The sequence below is a fragment of the Rattus norvegicus genome, chromosome 5, assembly GCF_021556685.1.
Source record: "Rattus norvegicus strain SHRSP/BbbUtx chromosome 5, alternate assembly SHRSP_T2T, whole genome shotgun sequence".
NCBI lineage: Eukaryota > Metazoa > Chordata > Mammalia > Rodentia > Muridae > Rattus > Rattus norvegicus.
The window spans coordinates 145,403,354-145,423,578 of NC_141538.1; the positions used below are offsets into that span (position 1 = coordinate 145,403,354).

The 20,225-nt window shown below is 42.6% G+C and overlaps 1 protein-coding gene across 8 annotated transcripts in view; it reads left to right on the forward strand.

The window, feature by feature from the left end:
• Window positions 1-379: 379 nt before the first annotated feature.
• Window positions 380-20,225, forward strand: part of Zmym6 (zinc finger MYM-type containing 6) — a 47,823-nt gene continuing 27,977 nt past the window's right edge. For 2 of the 8 annotated variants that reach the window (XM_087549986.1, XM_087549992.1), the window contains exons 1-5: window positions 411-520; window positions 1,709-1,847; window positions 10,299-10,365; window positions 11,573-11,798; window positions 16,328-16,499. In XM_087549986.1, the coding sequence (XP_087406112.1) occupies window positions 1,758-1,847; window positions 10,299-10,365; window positions 11,573-11,798; window positions 16,328-16,499 (555 nt within the window). In that variant the 5' untranslated portion in view covers window positions 411-520; window positions 1,709-1,757. Of the gene's footprint in view, window positions 633-686; window positions 1,376-1,708; window positions 1,848-10,298; window positions 10,366-11,572; window positions 11,799-16,327; window positions 16,500-20,225 lie in introns of those variants that run through there. The other 6 variants (XM_087549985.1, XM_087549990.1, XM_087549989.1 and 3 more) reach the window with 5 other exon arrangements.

Genomic DNA, 20,225 nt, shown 5'->3' on the forward strand with positions numbered 1-20,225 from the left:
GGATAAAAGTCCCAAATTTTAATCTTTCCAGACAAAGTTTTATACCACATTAATGGTTCCATCACCATTAAGTGGAATGATACATAATTGTTTAGTAATAACTTTGATTAATAAATGCTCAAGTATTATGTTCTTTTAGCATCCATCTATCTAAGGAGATACTCATTAAAAAAATAGAGAAGGGCATATACAGCGCCATCTAACACTCCTGATCACCTCTTTTAAATTTCTCCTTCCAGTTTTTTCATAACCCAACTTCTGTCTCTTTAAGAACTCAATCATACCGGAAGTGAGAATGCTGGGACGGCCAGGTCTAGGGCATGATGGGAATAGAGGGTGGGAATCAGGGCTAGGAACGTCCAATTACCTCAGGTTTAGCACATAAATAGGAGTGCGCACGCGCAGTTGGTAAGGCGGTACGTTGCAATTGCTCAGGCGATTCCAGTAAAGAGATTTACTATCGTCCCCACGGGAGACCTTGAATGCTATTGTGCATTCTCCGACTGGAGTCTCATTGGAGGTGGATGTCCTGCGGGGCTATAGAAAGCCGCTCGGGCCGGTGGGCTTGTGGGAGGAGCAACGTACCACGTGCCCAAAGGGGGCGTGACTCTCCACGTGACTAGGCGCCGCAGGTGGATCTGGGTACCCTCACGTGACAAGGCCCGTCATTTTCTGCCGGGGGCGGAGTGGCAGCTCATCACGTGACGCGCGGCGGGCTGCGCAGCGGTGGTGCCATAGCATCCTGAGGCTTGCTGGAGTTGGTAGCTCGCGCGCTTAGTTGGAGACTGAGTTCCTCCGCTGGCCCTTGTGGACAGGCTGGGGGAATTCTGGTTGCGAACGGGAACGCCGGAGAATTTGCGACATTCAGAGGAGGGATACGCGCCTGTAGATGGTCACAACTGTGGCAAGTGGTGGAAAGTTCTCGACCCGGCTTCCCGACAGGGTTTTAAAGACCTGTTGTTTCTATGGCTGGCTGGAATTGATGAAAGGCCTTTTGCGAGGGTTACCTTTTTTAGCTTAGCTTACATTTGTACAGTTTGGGAATCTGAAAAGAGCCCAGATTTGCGTTTATAGCAGCTGTTCTCAACTTGTGGGTCGCGACCCCTATTAGGGGTCGCAGATCAAATATTTACATTACAATTCATAACTAGCAAAATTACTGTTATGAAGTATAGTCACGAAATGATTTTATAGTTGGGGGTCATCACAACATGAATTGAGTTTAGGAAGGTTGAGAAGCACTGGTTTATAGGAAGACGTTAGGGGAGTCGCCTCCAGAACGTCCAATTGGTCCACCTGCAAACGGGAATCTAGCGTTCCAGTTGTGATGACGTCTGAGGCTCTGAAGTGACTTTAGGCTGAGTTAGAGGCAAAGGTGAGGCATTTGCCTTACTTGGAGAAATCAAAGCAGACATGGGTCTCAAGTCAATGCCCACGCAATCAGAAATGAAGTACTGAGTCCAGCTGAGTCCCCTTGGTAGCTTCCTTCCGTGGCTTGTTCAGCCAGTCTCTATCTCAACAACCTTCGATATAGTAAAGACCATAGTGCTTGTCTAAGACTTTTCTCATTGGAAGGTAGCAAATCCAGGAGCAAAAAGAAGTTAGTCCTAGTCCCAGAAGTCGCTCAAATGCTCGACCCTGAAGCTATGAGCATGTTAGTATGAAGGAAAACAAAACCCGAGTACCAATCCTTTATATTATGTTTTAGGAGCCATCTTAGTTTTAGATGGGAGAAGAACTCTGCATAAACAGTTAGAATGAAAGAACCTTTGGATGGGGGATGCGACAAAGCAATGGCACAACAAGGGCTTCTGGACAGAATTAAAGAAGAACCTGATGATGCTCATGTAAGCATTTTCTTTTGTCTTTCTAAATACCAATAATAATAATAATAATTCTTGTTCTTGTTCTTGTTGTTCTTGTTGTTGTTCTTCTTCTTCTTCTTTTCTTCTTCTTCAGAATTGGAAATGACTGGTACTCGATGGTTTCTGGTTTATAAGTTGATACAACCCAATTGACTATTTTTTCATGCATTAGATGAGTCCTGTGGAGGCTGAGGGATATATGGTTAAGTAGTAGAGTGCATTCCCAGCGCTGAGTATGCGGTTCTCAGTGCTAGTCCAAAAATGAATGGATCCTCCAAACTGCTTTCATTAGAAACGTATTCCTGCTACAATTGCTGGTGGGTGACCCTGAGAGGTGATGATCCTAAGTAGAGGGTCTGTCATTACCAGGAGTGGATTTGTTTTGAAAGCCAGTTGAGTACTTTGCTTGTTGGCTTGTTCTTTCTTGGGTGCTCTCCTACCCTTGGCCACATTGTAATGTGACTAGAAGACTGACTAAATACAGCCCTGGTGTCTTGGAATTCACAGCCTCTAGAGCTGTGAGAAAATTCCTTTTCTCCTAAATGATCCTGCTGCATAGTTTTCTATTAAAGCAACATGAAAAGAGCTAAGAGAGTGTGTTAACCAGGTTCTTAGTGCTTTGGATGAGAAAAGGTCCTGGTAAGTGTGATAGTTGTTTTTGTTAAACAAATATAGAGGCTGGAGAGATGGCTCAGCGGTTAAGAGCACTGACTGATCCTCCAGAGGTCCTGAGTTCAAATGCCAGCAACCACATGGTGGCTAACAACCGTCTGTAATGGAATCTGATGCCCTCTTCTGGTGTGTCCATGAGTACAATGTACTCATACATAAAATAAGTAAATCTCAAAACAAAACATGTAGAAACAGTAATGATGATTAGCAACACCAGATGGTGTATTGTGTAATATGTATCATATAAAATAGTATGTGGCATTAATGGGATTATTATTATCAATGCATGCTTGAGAGTGTGCCATTATCACTCTCACATCTATGATACTATTCTTATTTTATCCGTGAGGATATCAGAGCTCAAAAAAGCCAAGCATGTATATGGATGAGTTAGTAAACATTAGATAGGGCTCAAACCTAGACAGTAAGATTTCAGAAAACCTGCCCCTCCATATGTAGCTTGAGTCAAGATTAAACAGATCAGAACCTTATGAATTTTGATTTTGATTTTAAGAGCAATGGAGGGACATTATAGGGTTAGTTTGTTTTGTTTTTGAGGCAGTCTCATGTAAGCCAGGCCCTCCTCAGATTTACCCTGTAGCTGAGGGTGACCTTTAATTTCTGATCCTCTCGCCTTTGATTCTCAAGTGCCAAAACTACAGGCAAGAGCCTCCATGCCAAGTTTTCATTGTGGGGACAGTGATGTGAAACAGATTTGTATTTGGAAAGATCATTTTGGCTATCTCCTAAAGAGAGATTAGAAACAAAAATAATCTGTGAAGTAGAGAGTCTGTTATTTTGGCAATAATTTTTTTTATCTTCTTTAGCAGTTCTTTGTTTTATGATCGTTAGTTACTGACCTTATTGTAGAAACAAAGCAATAGTATTTAACCTACTGAAAATTAATGAATTAAGATTTAACGTCTCACCCCATCTCACAGCAGGATTATTCCAGGACAGAAGTGGCAGATAGGTTTTGTCTTGGTTGTGAATTCCATGCTGTCTCTACTCTGGCAGTGAGTGGAGAAGGTTGGAAGGTGGTGTTTGCAGTGTGTGCAGTGAGTGGTGGAGGCCTCCAGTCTGCTGACACCTCTCATTATGCTTTCCTTCCCTTGAGCTGGTAAATTGTTCCTCTTGCCTTATCCCCTAAAACCACTTGTTTGCCAGGTTTTGTGGATTCTGCATTTTAAATTTATTTTGAGTCTCTCTTCCGTTTCCCCATTTTATTATTTTTCTTTTTTTTTTTTTTTTTTTTTTTTTTGGTTCTTTTTTTCGGAGCTGGGGACCGAACCCAGGGCCTTGCGCTTCCTAGGTAAGCGCTCTACCACTGAGCTAAATCCCCAGCCCCTTATTATTTTTCATGTGAAGTACCTTGCACCCTTCACTCGTGTGGTCTTTCAAACACTGAGTACTGGTGCCATTGTATTCTATTTAAAAAATCATGTATTTACATTGGTGTTCTGCCTGCTTGTGTGTGTGTCAGATCCTGTAGAACTGGAGTTACAGACAGTTGGAAGCTGCCTTGCGGGTGCTAAGAATTGAACCCAGGTCCTTTGAAAGAGGAGCAGTGCTCTTAACCACTGAGCCAGTGAGCCAACCACTTTTATTTATTAAATTTTAAAATTATTTTGTTTTATTTTTTAATTTTTTTTCTTCTTTTTTTTCGGAGCTGGGGACTGAACCCAGGGCCTTGCGCTTGCTAGGCAAGCACTCTACCACTGAGCTAAATTCCCAACCCCTTATTTTTTAATTTTAATACTGTTTTTAATTTGCGTCTCTCTCTCTCTCTCTCTCTCTCTCTCTCTCTCTCTCTCTCTCTCTCTGTCTGTGTGTGTGTGTGTGTGTGTGTGTGTGTGGTGTGTTTATTTATGTGTGTGTCACATGAGTTTGAGTCCTCTGGAGATAAGAAGATGGCATTAGATCCCTGGCTAGAGTTTTAGGTGTTTGTGAACTGATCGACTGGGTCCTGGAGCTGAACCTAGGTCATCTGGAAGATTAGGCATGGTGCTGGAAAAGTAGCCTAGAGTTTTATCCTCAGTCATTAGTTGACAGAGACAGGAGGCCTGATCTGGGCTTTTGAAACCTCAAAGCCCACTCCAGGGACCCACCCCCTCCAACAAGGCCACACCTCCTAATCTCTGTCAGTTCACCAGTTGGGAAGTAGCATGCAGTTTTACGAGCCTGTCAGTGCCATCTCATTCAAACCACCACAATTATGGCTGCTTTCTGAGCAGCATCCTAAAAGCTCTTCTGTCTAGGAATTTCCCATGCCAAACGAATTAGTTTGTTTCCTTTAAATTCAACTTCATTCAAGTTCTCAGGACCCAGGCAGAATAAAAACAGATCGTTGGCCAAACTCTCACATGAATGAGCCCATCTTAGTTTCTGAGAGTCCTTGTTTTCCTCCCAAAGCTCATGTGTCAGGCTGCCCACTATCCACATGTATTTTAGCATTCTTCTCACCCAGGCTCCTACCATAATGGCACATTAAAGCTCTGCTTCCAGCATTCAGGGGCTTTCCTAACTCAGAGTTCCAAACCTCCATATTCCTCCCACACACTAGTTCTTTTTTTTTTTTTTTTTTTTTTTTTTTTTTTTTTGGTTCTTTTTTTCGGAGCTGGGGACCGAACCCAGGGCCTTGCGCTTCCTAGGTAAGCGCTCTACCACTGAGCTAAATCCCCAGCCCCACTAGTTCTTAACAGTACTGAACTGGTTACTGCTTGCTCCCTGGTGAGTGTATGGTGTTGGGTTATCTCCTGGTGAAAAAATGGAAGGGCAAGAAAATCTGTATAGAACAAACAAACCAGAGGGGATAGTCCCACTGTCAGTAAACAGTTCCACACTGTAAGAAAGAAACCGTTTTAATAGCCTAATCACTTTCGAGGAGTCCCACTTTTCTCAAGTCTGTTGAATTGGAGGGCAGATTTCTTTTTCTTTTTTAACCCATGCAGTGTACAGTGGCGACCTGCCTGCACGACACACTGGTGCAACAGTGGCACAGAAGGTTGTGGCAGTGTCCAACTACTGTCTGCTTGGATTTAAGGTCCGCTTCAAGGGCTGGAACCCATATTCACTGATAGTGCTTGGGTGGCCAAGGACCTGAAACTAGACAGGTCATGGACCTAGGGGGAAAACAGTACTGTTGTACTGCTAAAGGAACGTAGCAATACAGTGACTACTAAGGACACTCTGCTATTCTCATAGGTCAGTGTCTTCTCAGCTTTCATCAGAGAAGCTTCCTCCTGCAGTAGATGGGAGCAAATACAGAGACCCAAAAACTAGGCAATGTTCAGAGAATGAGAGACCTGAGTTAGGAAAGCTCCTCATTCATAAATGGAAGGTCTCCATCAAATCCCTCTCCTCAAGGCTCAGGGAACTTTGCAGAAGAAAAGGCAGGAGGATTGTAAGATTTGGTGGGAATGAAAGGCACCAAGGAAAGAAGGCCTTCTAGACACAACAGGGGTGATGATGCACATAGGAACTCACAGAGACTGGGACATGCACAGGGCCAGCACTGAGAGGGGAAGTGCATACAAGCCTCCATCTCTAACCCAGAAGCTAAGGAAAGTTAGTCTTCCCCAGCAGAGTCTAACTGGGCCTAGTAGTAGATGGCTGATGCAAAATTAACTCAGGGGTACACTTGGAGGTCCCTCAGCTTATAATAGTTTTCCTGGATGTTTTTAAACCTTACAGGCCTTTTGTTTGTATGTTTTCTGATTTTGTGTTCTTATGTGAATGCCTGTCTCTTTTTATGTTCCTTGTGCTTTTTGTTGTTACCTGTTTATTTTCTAATGAGAGAGAAAGGGTGTAGATTGTTTGGGTGGACAGGTGGGAAAGGATCTGGGAGGAGTTAGGGGAGGGAAACTGATTAGAATTTACTGTATGAAAAAGTATATTTACAATTAAAAGGAAAAATAATATGTTTTGGGTTTTGTTTTTGTTTTTGTTTTTGTTTTTGTTTTTTTGAGACAGGGTCTCTCTGTGTAGCCCTGGCTGTTCTGTAACTTATTCTGTAGACCAGGCTGGTCTTAAATCCAGAGATCTACTTGCCTCTGCCTCCTGCAAGTGCTGGGACTAAAGGTGTGCGCCACCACTGCCCAGCAAAAAAAATATTTTAATTGAAATAGAATTATCTCCTCTCCTTTTCTTCCTTTCAGCCCCCTCTAGGCACCTTCCTTCCAGACCCTCCTGTGTCCCTTTCCAAGTTGATGGACTTTTTCTTTGTTAGAGAGAGAGAGAGAGAGAGAGAGAGAGAGAGAGAGAGAGAGAGAGAGTGTGTGTGTGTGTGTGTGTGTGTGTCTGTACAAATATGTGTGCACAACCTCCTGACAACCTCTATATGTAGTTCCAGGGCTGACCACTCTGCACTCTGCACTGGACAGCCTCATTATTGGGAGAGGCTAATCCTCTGTCTTCCAGCAGTCATTAATTGCCTGTATTTCTTTCTGTTGGGGTGGGATTCCATTAAATTCTTACCCTTCTGTGTAAACATGTTCATTGATAATGCAATTGGGAATAAAATCTAAAAGTCATTTCTTTTATACTTTTTCCAGCAAGAACGTTGACATAATTGGCTGTGTTAGGTGTGCCTGAAGATCATGTAGTCAAGTGACTTAAAAGCAGCCACTAGATGAACTACTGGGCAATGATTGGCTGTTTTAGAATTGTTTTAACTAGTAGCCCCATTGCATTGAATTCAAGAGGGAATCAAAGTGAGACCATGGAGAAAGAATGACGTACTTGTTTTGAACATTGTGTGTATATATATGATTTGTGTGAGTGTGGGCGTATATGTGCCATGACAGGGGTGTGGAGGCTAGATGGAAGCTTTCCTGGGTTGATTCTTCCCATCATGACGTCAGCAGATGGCTCAGGTCATCAGGCTTGCACAGCAAGTGCCATTATCCCATTATCTGTGAGCTTCCACACCAGCCCAAGAATGAAATACTTGTAAAGTGTGACAGGAGGAAAGGGAGAATAGTAACAGCTTCTAATCTTCACTAATATATGAAGAGAGAGCCGAAGGAACCTTAGAGAAGTGGAAGGGAAGAGGGCACTGGGTGGGGTGATGATGAGGAAGGAAGGAGTCCTGAGTACTTAGTCACAGGTGCCTTTTTCTGGGAGGTGACAGAACAGCTTGTTAAGTGGTTTGCACATAGAGTGGAAAGGGAATAATGATGGTTGCTTGTTTTCATATGGTGAATTGAAACCAGTGAACAAGAAACATAGGAACTGCAAGCAGTGAGAATTTAAAACTCGGGAAATAAGGTGTGAGGGTTGGCATCTTTAACCCTGACGAAGGCAGCTGTGTCTCTAGGAGCGGACACCAGCCTGGGCTATATAGGGAGCTCCAGGCCAGCCAAAGCTAGTGAGACCCTGTCTCTACAGAACAAAACAAAAACCCAACAACCAATGAGCCTCACCACTGCCCCAGCCTTCCCCCTTAAACAAAACAAAACAAAACTTGAGGGAGCTGTATCTAGAGCATCAGATAATATTACAGGTTGATAAGATAGCATAATTTCATAATTTTTAAATCTTAAGCATTCTTTCTGGTACACGGAGAAATTGACTGTGGTGCTTCCACTCCTCTGCCTGTGTCAGTAAATAGTTTAATAAATATTAGCCTGAAACTAGCTGAGAATGACCTCATTCTCCTGCCTCCTCCTCTTGACAGCTGAGACTATCATAGCTACCTTGTGTGATGATAGGAATGGAACCCAAGGCACTCTCTCAGTTGAGCTACATCCCAAGTCCGACCCCCCTTCCGCCAATAAAACTTTCTGTTTTGAAATATATCGGTCATTCAGAAGGAAAAAAAATGAGGAAATTGATTTCAGCATAAAGGTAGCTTCATCTTAACAATTTTTTGTTGCTTAAGGCTTATGTATTCTAAGTTTTTTGTTTTTTATTAAAAGTTTTGTTTTTGTTAAAGATTTATTTATTTATTCTATATAAGTACACTGTAGCTGTCTTTAGACACACCAGAAGAGGGCATCAGATCTCATTACAGCTGGTTGTGAGCCACCATGTGGTTGCTGGGAATTGAACTCAGGACCTCTGGAAGAGCAATCAGTGCTTTTAACCACTGAGCCACCTCTCTCCAGCCCTTTTTGTTTGTTTTTTGAGACAAGAGTCTCACCCTGTACAACATACCTTGACTTTAAACTCACTATATATGCCAGACTGGCTAACAACTTGTGCTATCTCTTTTCTTAGTCTTCCCAAGTACTGAGTTTTTTTTTTTCTTTTGGTTCTTTTTTTCCGGAGCTGGGGACCGAACCCAGGGCCTTGCGCTTCCTAGGCAAGCGCTCTACCACTGAGCTAAATCCCCAACCCCAAGTACTGAGTTTTTAATGGGCTAAACCACCACAGCCAGCTTCATTTTTTTTTTACAACCCAGTTTCATTTTCTAATATTTAAAATAGGTATATTAAGGATAAAACTGATTTAGCTTATAGTTATACTTAAAAGTTCTGTGTGTGTGGGTGCCCTGGAGCTGGAGTGATAGGCAGCCGTAAGTTGCCCAGGGCTGGTGCTGGGAACCAGATTGCATTGAAATTTTTGTATCTCGTTGATCACTAATAGATATGACAGATTGTAAATCTATTGGCTACATTGACTGTTTAGGGCCTAAGACCTTAGCTCAGTTGGTAAGAATATGTTTGCCTAAAATGAACAAAATCATGGGTTCAGTCCAGCATTGCATAAGCCAGGTGTGGCAGCTCATGCTCGTAATCCTGGGTAGAGCCTGAAGGATCAGAAATCGGAGGTCAGCCTAGGCACAGGAGGCTGTCTCAGAGGGAAAAGCCAATCACTAATTAAGATCTGACTTTATGGCACTCATGTTTAGTCTCATGGTCCACTTTCTTGTGATAAGAGCGTGCTACTTACTTGTTATAAGTAGTGTGCAGATACTCGTACAGGTAGTACAATCTGAGATTAGATTTCCAGTATTCACCTAAAAAGCTGAAATAGCATCCAGAGACCACACCATATATGAAATACCCTATTGCTAGAAGCCACTAGAAGCAGCTCAGGTAAGGGGTGACTGGGATTCCTGCAGCCATCTTATTCAGACTCCCTTGGAGAAGGAGAGCTGCGGTGGTCATTCTTTTGCAGTGGCATAGGGATCTGGTCAAGAAATTAGAGGGTTACAGATCAATGCTCCTTTGGATACTGGATGTCTAACTGGTGCTCGATTGTAAAATTAGGTATTTATTGTTGGGTAACTTGAATTCATGGATTTTTTTAAAACTCAATGTTCAGATGTCACTGTTCCTTGGATTCACTTGTTTGCCAACTGAATTGATTGAAATAAAGCAGACAGTGGTTGTACATTTGTAATAACTTCTGTGTAATAAGGTGTACCGTGACTGAGGAGAACACCTGACATTGATGTCTGTCCTCTACACGCAGGCACACATGCTCACTTTCACTTTCACGGACCACACAAATGTGCAGGCACACACACGCACACAGAAGCAGTGTTCAAGACTTTGGATTGATAGATACTCTCACCTGTCAGGATTACTTTTGAAAAGTAGATCTAACTGCACATGTTTTTTTAATTTTGAAAGATGGTCTTTGTAAAGATTGTTATCTGTTCTAATAATTCTGATTTTTGAAGTATTCGTGAAGGAGGCTAGGATTAGGATGTATAAAAGATATATGTGACAGAATCAGATGTTTAATTGAATTTCTAGTTAATTCAGGCATACGGTATTTATTTCTCTCCCTCTCCCCTGTTTTGTTTTTAAGGAATATGGACCTCAGGAAAGTGAACTAAAAATCAGTGCTGTGTTTTCAGCCAGTGACACTTCTCTTGGTAAGAAATAGGATGAGCTAAGTCTGGTACTGTTCGTATTGTTCAGTGGAACTGAGGGAAGCACTCTTCCTGTAAGTCTCTCTCCTCCTTTAGAGTATAGCTTTCAGAGTGGGAGCCAACCATCATTGGTCTTTTAAAAATTGAAAGACATTAAGATTAGGAGCTGGAAGGATGGCTCCAAGGTGAAGACCTCTGCTCTTCCACAGGTCCTGAGTTCAGTTCCTAGCAACATCTTGGTGGCTCACAACCATCTTAATGGGATCCAATGTTGTCTTCTGGTGTGTATGAAGACAGTGGCAGTGTACTCATATACATAAAATAAATCAATAAATCTTTTTTTTTTTTTTTTTTGGTTCTTTTTTTCGGAGCTGGGGACCGAACCCAGGGCCTTGCGCTTCCTAGGTAAGCGCTCTACCACTGAGCTAAATCCCCAGCCCCTAAATCAATAAATCTTAAAAAAGTATATATCAGAAAAGGATTCATGTATTAAAGAAATGTATGTTTTATAAAACTTCTGCTTCTAGCTGAGTGTGGTAGAGCATGTCTTTAGTCATAGCATTCAGTAAGCAGATGCAGGAGGATCTCTGGGTTCAGGCCAGCCTGGTCTACAAAGTGAGTTCCCAGATAGCCAAGGCTACACAAAGAAACCCTGTCTTGAAAACAAAATGAAACAAAAACCAACCAAACAAAAGCCTTTCTGTTTCTGTCAAGTTATACATGCACAAATATATGTGTATAAGTAGCTGAAAGTGGTGTATACCTGTAACCACCATTCTTGTGAGTTTGAGACAGGAGGATTGTAAGTTTGAGGCCATCCTGGGCTATATATAGTGAGGAGCACTCTCTCTCTCTCTCTCTCTCTCATATATATATGTACACACATATATATACATATATATTTATTTATTTCTCTCCCTCTGTGTGTGTGTGTGTGTGTGTGTGTGTGTGTGTGTGTGTGTGTGTATGTATGGATCTTGTCCAGCATATGTGTATATGAGAACTAGTTATAAACTAAAACATGATACTTTGTAAGGGTTGTGATAAGGAGAAGTTGAGACATCTTGTTTTGGAGAGTAGTAGTTATTACTTTCTTACTATAGTGGCCTTCAAAACAAAGTTTTTACCTTGAAAAGAAAATACACATTAGTGAAACTGAAATTGTTCTCTTTTCTGTTTTTGTCTGTTTTGTTTGTTCTTGTCTTGATAGGTTTTCAGGTTGGTCTACCATCCCCTGGCCTGAGTGCATCATTTCCTGCAGTTCCAGCTGCTCAAGTGTTTTGTTTTGGTTGTAAACAACTGCTTCGTAAGGGGCAGCCTACGTACCGTAAGGCAGGGTCTGCCCAGCTCTTCTGTTCCATGGGATGTGTCATCACGTTCTCCTCAGCGGTCTGCGTGCCTCCTCTTCCCAAGAGAACCTGCGCACACTGCTCCAAGTACAGTTCCTAAGCTTGCACTTTCACTTCCGTTTGCTTTCTTAGTTAAGGTCTCTCTGTGTAGGCCAGGCTGGCCCTGAACTCACAGAGATTCACTTGTCTTTGCCTCAAGGCATTAAGATATGCACCAAGCCTGGCTTCCTTGCTTTACTTCTTAAAGTGCATATTTTAGCTCAAACATGTTACTGCCACTTTTAGTCTCTTTAGCATTTTTCTAAGGAAATCTCTTTTTAGTTAGTGTAGGAATTTGGGAATTACTCTAAAGATTTCAGCACTAAACAGGTGATCTGTATTAGAAGTGTTGCCTAAACCAGTTTTCTCTCTCTTCTGGTTTAAAATTTACTATGAAATGAAATAAACAGTTGGTAAGAATTGTAATTTATTAGTTCTATAAATGTGGATGGACACTACTTAAAATATTCAACAGTTCTCGGGGTTGGGGATTTAGCTCAGTGGTAGAGCGCTTGCCTAGGAAGCGCAAGGCCCTGGGTTCAGTCCCCAGCTCCGAAAAAAAGAACCAAAAAAAAAAAAATTCAACCGTTCTCTAAAGTAATTGAGGAACAGAAAATATTGTCTCTCAAAAGGATATAAAAGTTATTTAAATCTTTAGGAAGTGGAAACTCTTGGTGACAGAAATGGCCTCTGTTCTTATGTCTCTGGGCTCTTGTTGCTTAATAGCAATGCTTTGCTGCAGTGGTAAAGAAAGATCCGTGTCACATGAACACAGGACATTTGGTGAAGAGACGTTTTTGTCCATCTCTCTGGTGACTGATTTCTAGGAATATAGTGTAAAGCTGCTAGTTTTTCCTCCATGTTTCATCCTCTGGAACCAATGGGGTTTGTCAGTGGTCATCCCATAGCCACATCTTTTTTTTTTTTTTTTTTCTTTTCTTTTTTTTTTGGAGCTGGGGATCGAACCCAGGGCCTTGCGCTTGCTAGGCAAGCGCTCTACCGCTGAGCTAAATCCCCAATCCCCCATAGCTCCACATCTTGACACACATGTCCTCTTTTGAGACGTTTGTGCAGCTGCCTAGCAGTGATAGCATACGCCTTTAATCCCAGCACTTGGGGGGCTGAGGGAGTAGTTCTCTGAGTTCGAGGCCACTCTAGATGGAATGAGTTTCAGGATAGACAGGTCTATACAGAGAACCTCTGCCTCAAAAAACAAAAAAAAAACAAAAACAACAACAACAAAAAAACCTAAAAGAAAAAAAAAGTTGGTTTTTAAAGCTGGGTTCAGCTGTAGAACACCAGCTTGGCATACTACATTTCTGGGTCCCGTTCCAGTGCCACAGGAGGTGGTTTTAGAGTAGAGATTCTATCCCTTACAGACCTGGGCTAGGCATTTTCACTCTATTTTTTAAACATCAGTTTTCATTAGGTAAAATGTACTTCCTAGGATTTTAATGAGGCAGCATTAGCATAGAACTTAGAATATTATAAATGTTTAATAAGTGGGATCTTATTAATAAAGAATTTAAGTAATTGTGTGTTTGTAATTATATTTATAATTATGTAATAATATTTTTGTGCATGATATTATCTTAATTTTTATGTATACGAATGCTTTGCCTGCATGTGTATCTGTGTACCACATGCATGTCTGGTGCCACAGGAGCCAAAGAATGCTTCAGATCTCCTGGGACTAGAGTTACAGATGGTTGTGAGTTGCCCCGTGGGCACTAGGAATCAAACCTTGATCCTCTGTGACAGTATCCAGTGCTTTTAACCCATGAGCCATTTCTTAGCCCCAGGCTTTTGATTTGTTTGTTTTTGAGACAAGGCCTCACGTAGCCTAGATGGGCCTTGAACTGACTGTAGCTAACCTTAAAACTGAGATCCTCATTGCCCCTACCTCTCAAGTACAAGAGTTATATAGACAAGTGCTATTGCACCCAGCTGAGTATATTTCTGTTTTTAGTGAAAACACTCTTCAGAATCACTACTTGATCTGGATGCAAGCATATCCACTTATTTCCAAGATTTCATGGTTGGTTGGTTGGTTCAAAAAATGTTTTTATATATATTAATTTTGTATGTTCTGTCTATCTGCCTGCTGCCTGTCTCTGTCCCTCTCTCTCTCTGTGTACACAAGATCAGAAAACAACTTGTGGGAGTTGGCTCTACTCTGAGGGCCTGTAAGTCACCCCAGGTTGTCAGGCTCAGTAAAGCATTTCCGCATGTGAGCTGACTCACCAGCTTTTCATGACTGTTTTGTGAGACAGGGTCGGACATAGCTCGTTGGGGCTAAACTTGAACTATTTTCTTTCTTTCTTTCTTTTTTCTTTTTTTTTTTTTCAGAGCTGAGGACCAAACCCAGGGCCTTGCACTTGCTATGCAAGTGCTGTACTACTGAGCTAAATCCCCAACCCCCCCTTGAACTATTTTCTAAATGATTTTTTTAGTTTTTATTTTATGTGCATTGGTTTTTTTGCCTGAATGTTTGTATGAGAGTGTTAGATCCCCTGGACCAGAAGTCGTAGACAGTTGTGGTTGTCATGTAGGGGCTGGGAATTGAATCTAGGACCTCTGGAAGAGTAGCCATTTCTCTAAACCACTGGGCCATCTCTCCAGCCTCTGACCTCAAACTTTCAAGTGCTGTGTGTACCACTGGACCCCGTAGAAGCATATATGTATAAAACTATGTTTAGGTGAATTTTAGAAAATTTAGATAATTTTTATTTTCCTTTCATGGCTCACCACACAGTAGTTATGAATAATAGAGGTATGTGGGTTGGGAGACGGCTCAAAGATAACGAGCTTGCTCTATAAGTATGGGGACTTAAATTTGATTCCTAGCACCCAAAGAAAATGCTGGACATTACTGCTGGGCACAGTAGTTCACACCTTTAATCTCAGCATTTGGGAGTCAGAGACGGATGAGTCTATGACTTGAGGCCAGCCAGGCCCACATTGTGTGTTCCAGCCCAGCCAAGGCTACATGGTGAGAATAGTGAGATATTATTTAAAAAGGAGATCTTTATCTAAAATGCTAGGCATAGTGGTGATCCCAGCACTGGGGAGGTGAACACATGAGGGCCTCACACGACCAGGCAGCATATGGTAATTGGAGAGCCTCAGGCCCAGTTACAGATCCTCTCATGAACAACAAGGTGGATGCTGCCTGAGAAGGGATGACGCGACCCTGGCCTCTACACACATGTGTGTGCATGCACGCGTGCGTGCGCACGCGCACACAAAACGCTGTACAAAGTATAGGCTAATAGAATGATTAACTCTAGACTCTGGATTTGAATCCTGGTGTCAGTTGACTGTGTGAGGCAATTTCACCTCATTTAGTCTCTGTTTGAAAATGGAAATGATAGTAATATTTAGCTTAAAGTATTTTCTGTGATGTTTAATGCCTGGCATATAGTCATAATTCAATGTATTTACATATGTAATACAGCAGTCATCATTATTATGCTGTCCTCCCTCCTCTAGTGTTTCTATTTTGAATGTTTCTTTCAATTTTTATACTTTTTAGAAGAATAGCAGTATTTAGCCTCTATCTTACTGGGTGCTGTTTTCAATGCTTATTGAAATAATTTGCTCTTGTGAAATGGCTCTAGAAATCTCACAGAACTGCTAAGTTATTTGTGTTGTGTGCTCTTGGGATTATCTCTTGTGCAGTGCGCACAGGATATATTTCTGTACTGGCAGATTTGAGGACAGACTGGACTTTGGTATCGTTACTTTTATGAAGCACCACTGTCTCAGTGTTCTCTAAACATCTCCTCCATGACCTTCTGATTGGTTTAGTAAAGAGCTGTATGGCTTATAGAAGGTCAGGTGGGACATCTGGGAGAGAGAGGAGCTCTGGGAAAGAGTCAGAAGGGAGAGATTGGTCAGCCAGACAGGGAGGGATGAACAGGTGCTGGGACTAAAGGAGAGGTAGCTAATGGGCCATGTGTCAGAAGTTAGGTTAGAGCACATGGGTTAACAGGAGCTGGTAGGGCCTAAGCTAAGGCCTGAGCTATGATAAGTAATAATTGTCTCTGCCATTACTTAGGAGTTGGTGCGTCAGAGACAGTCCAGTGGTAGTATTCTTTCTGACATTTATAGCTAAACTTTATGTAGCATGCTAATTTCTATATTAATCTCTTTATAGTTCATTTCAAAGATTTTAATTTAAAAAATTATGATTTCAGTCATGATTCTGCTATTGAAAACTGTCGAATAGAGGAGTTGTGTCTTTGGTCTCGGGTTGTAGGGTAGGAACTGAATCTAGTCTCATCGATTCTAGCAGAGACCTGGAAGTCTATTTTTGTTAAAAATAATCCTTGTACAGATGCACACAATAGATACTGTAAACCCCACTTTACACGTGAGGTAACAGGGACAGTAATTGCTTCCCTCATAATCATCTAACCGAAGAGTAACTGAACTAATCACTAAAGGGATGTTTCAGGTGATTTACGGAGCTGTTTTCTACAGTGCAATAGTTACTCCTAGTGAAATAGCATTTTAGCTCCCAGAGAGGAAGAAGGTAGAATCATTGCTCATTTGTCTTTGTTATTTGTTTTTAGAGACATTTTAAATCCGATGGATGTGATCACAACTCAATTTGAAAATTCCTCTCTCTGCAAAGAGTTCTGCAGCCAGTCATGCCTATTTTCTTATGAGCTAAAGAAGCCTGTTGTTACCATATATACCAGTGGCATTTCTGCTAAGTGCAGTATGTGTCAGAAGGGCACTGATGTAAGTACACGCCACATCTCACTTTCATTGCACTCGACTCCAGAGATGCCCTCCTCTTTCCCCTCTTTCTCTCCCTCCCCACTTCTTTTTTTTTTTTTTTTTTTGGTTCTTTTTTTCGGAGCTGGGGACCGAACCCAGGGCCTTGCGCTTCCTAGGCAAGCGCTCTACCACTGAGCTAAATCCCCAAACCCCCTCCCCGCTTCTATCCATTTCTCTCGAACCTGTACTCCAGACTGGCCTCAGCCTTGAGGCAGTCTTCCTGTTTCAGTCTCCCGAGTGTGGAGATTAGAATGCCACCATTCCTAGCTGAAAACCAATAAGCTCTGCCTATTTGTGTGTGTATCTGTATTATGTCCTAGATTCAATTTGAAATTAAATATCAAAGCCAGTCGTAGTGTCACACAACTTTAGTCTCAGCACTTGGAGGGGAGAAGCAGTTGGATCTGTGAGTTCCAGGATACTGGGCTACATAATAAAACCCTGTCTTGAAAAAAGTACAAAGAAGGAGGTGGAGAAAGAGGAAGAAGGAAGAGGAGGCAGAGGAGGAAGAGGGTGATGGATGGATGAAGATGTGATACAAGGTCTTTGTAGCCTCGTTGAGCTGTTGTGAGAACCGTGGGAGCTATTGTAGAGTAGCCCTGACCTTCTGTCCCTGTCAGGCTTATATCAGCACATGTCCTGGTGTACAGCGGCATGGGTTTCTGCTGGGGAACATGTAGGCTTTCTCCTGAGCTGGCTGTGCAAGGGCGAGCTGCAAAACGAAAGCAGCAGTTCCTCTGCGGTCATCCTGATGTGACTGTCTCTCCAGGGAATGGGAGAGACGCCACAGAGGGATGGTTGTAGAGTGACATGTTTAAGATGAGATAGGCAACTTTTAAAACTTTTATCCACGGCTCGGAACTTAAGAGATGTAACTTCATGACTTGTTATATGAATATTGATAGTAAAAACTTCTTTCAGATAAACTGTGAGCAAGAGTTAAAAGTCAAAAAAACTGATTAAAACTTAAGGAAACATTTTTTTTTCCCACATAACATTTTTATTGAGCCTCTGGGAGTTTCACATCTTATACCCAATCACAATCCCTTCCCAATCCTTCTATGTCTGTCCCCTTTGATATCTCCCCCTACCAAAGAAGTAAAAGGTAAAAATAAAGGAAAAGAAAAAGAAAAAGAGTTTGTTATCTGTATAGACGCTTGGGCATGGTCAAATTCTTGAGGCCTCCCCTTGAAATAGACCTCTCTCACATCTGCACCAGAGGACATTGGTTGTGGAGAGCTACTCTTTGGCATCTCCTTCACTTTTTAAGAGTTCTCTTTGGGGGTTGGGGATTTAGCTCAGTGGTAGAGCGCTTGCCTAGCAAGCGCAAGGCCCTGGGTTCAGTCCCCAGCTCCGAAAAAAAGAAAAAAGAGAAAAAGAAAAAGAAAAAAAAAGAGTTCTCTTTGGTGACTTGCTGTGTAGATTGTTACTATTGTGTGGGTGGTGGCTGGGGTAGGGGTTGTCGCAGAAGCTTTCGATGTCTTCTCAATTGTGCATCTACAGCCATCAATATCACAGCAAAAGTAGCCTCCTTGTTCACACTCAGTGTGAGCATGGGTCATGGACCTCTATTAGGTTTCTGTTGACAGCACACACCACAGACATGCCCCCCTGCTGCAGTAGGATCACAGACTAGCAGAAGAGCCCTGGGAGGCCTCCCCAGCTACTGACATCATCAAGTGGCCTCAGGTGGCAGCACAGGCCACTCATCATCAGTATGGCCCTCTGTAGCAGCAAGAACCCAGACATCACCATGGCCTCAGGCTGGAAGCATAGACCACTCAGATCAGGTGGTGGCAGGATTGCCCATGGACAGTGACATGGCCTCCACAGATCACAGATATCTGCTTGTTTTTTGGTGGTAACTTGGACCATGGACATCAACACTCTAGCTGTAGTAGGGCCTCAGACCCAGATATGGCTCTTGGTAGCAGCAAGGACCCAAAGTCATCATGGCCTCAGGTGGCAGCTCAGGCCACCTGTATTCATGGGGCCTCCATCAGCAGCCTGGCCTCAGGCTGCAGCATGGACCATTGATCTCTGCACAGCCTTCAGTAGAAACTTGTGCCATAGACATCATTCCAGCCAGCCCTCAGCAGGGCTCAGGACTTAGCCCGGTGGGGCTCAGATGGTCACATGCCTGGCTGGCTTGTGCCTGCCCCTGGGTTTTTTTAAAGACGTATTTAGGAATGGATTCTTAGTTGAGTTGTAGATCATCCTATTGCAGTACTTAAGGGGCTTATCAGGTACCATGTACTGGAATAAATAATAGTCTGGTGAAGGGTGATGTTTGTTTCAGTTCTGTTGTTACTGGTTGGGATTTCTCTTTATTCTTTGTGTGTGTTTATGTGCATACGGGCATGCACATGTGAGTTGTTGGGAGTCTTCATCGGTTGCTTTGTACCTTATTTGCCAAGGCAGGGTTTCTCAGTTAAGTAACTTTATTTATTTTTTTCTTTTTTCCTTTTTTTTCGGAGCTGGGGACCGAACCCAGGGCCTTGCGCTCGATAAACAAGTGCTCTACCGCTGAGCTAAGTCCCCAACCCCATAACTTTATTTTTTTAATGTTTATTTATTTATTTATTATTTTATTTATTTTTATTTATTTATTTATTTATTTTCAGAGCTGGGGGACCGAACCCAGGGCCTTGCGCTTGCTAGGCAAGCGCTCTACCACTGAGCTAAATCCCCAACCCCTTAATGTTTATTTTTAATGATGGATTTAAAAATGCTTTAACCTCCCTTTTAGCCCACCACCCACCAAAGGTAGTAGTAAAGAAAGGATGGGGAAGTGGACCTGTTTAGAAATGGTCTTTGGAACAACTCCCATCTGTGTTGTCTGGAAATTGACAGTTCACAGGTCAGCAGCAACAACTGGATCCGCCCACAAATGCGTCACAGATGCACCAGCAGTCCAGTTCAGTAGAGTCGGATAACAACCACGAACCAGCAGCGGACACCTAGCCTCAGCACAAGCCAGTTAGGAGGGCGTCGACCAACAGGAGTGCCAGGAAATTTTCTCAGCTGTCTCTCTCTGCAATGCAAAGATCAGTCAAGATGGTTAGACCATCTCTATAAATGAGCCTAACTCAGTCTGCCACTGTCCATTGAGTCCTGTTCATACTCTCTTTAAACATCTCGTGTCCTCTGTGGGTCTTGCCTCAGTACGTAAGTCTGTCTCAGCTGACATCACTCTGTGGATTAGTCTGAGTCTGCAGAAGTGCCAGGAAACTAATACCACCAGGAGTTGTCGGTACATTTCCCTCTGTGGAGCTGACAAATGGAGCTCAACTACACATATAAGACTGACCAGTACATACGTGTCATTAGCAAGGAATTCATCATTGCGTGTCCTTTCATAAAACATCCTTTCACCTGTGTCTGCTTCAGTGAAACATTCCTTCACGAGTCTGCCTTAGCCTTTCACGTGTATCCACTTCAGAAAAGCACTCCCTCAGGTGTTTGCCCCAGCAAAACACCATCCAATACAACTGACTCTCCAAAAGAACCCTTAAGTTGCCACTTTACAGTTGAACTCACCACTCACCAGCTCAGCTAGTCTAATTAGTTCTCTTGTCCTGGATGTCCCATCTCTGCCTTCAAATGCTGGGATTAGGTACAGGCCACCAAACCTACTTGGCATTTATGTGGGTTTTAGGGGCTTAAATTTTTGTCCTTTTGCCTATG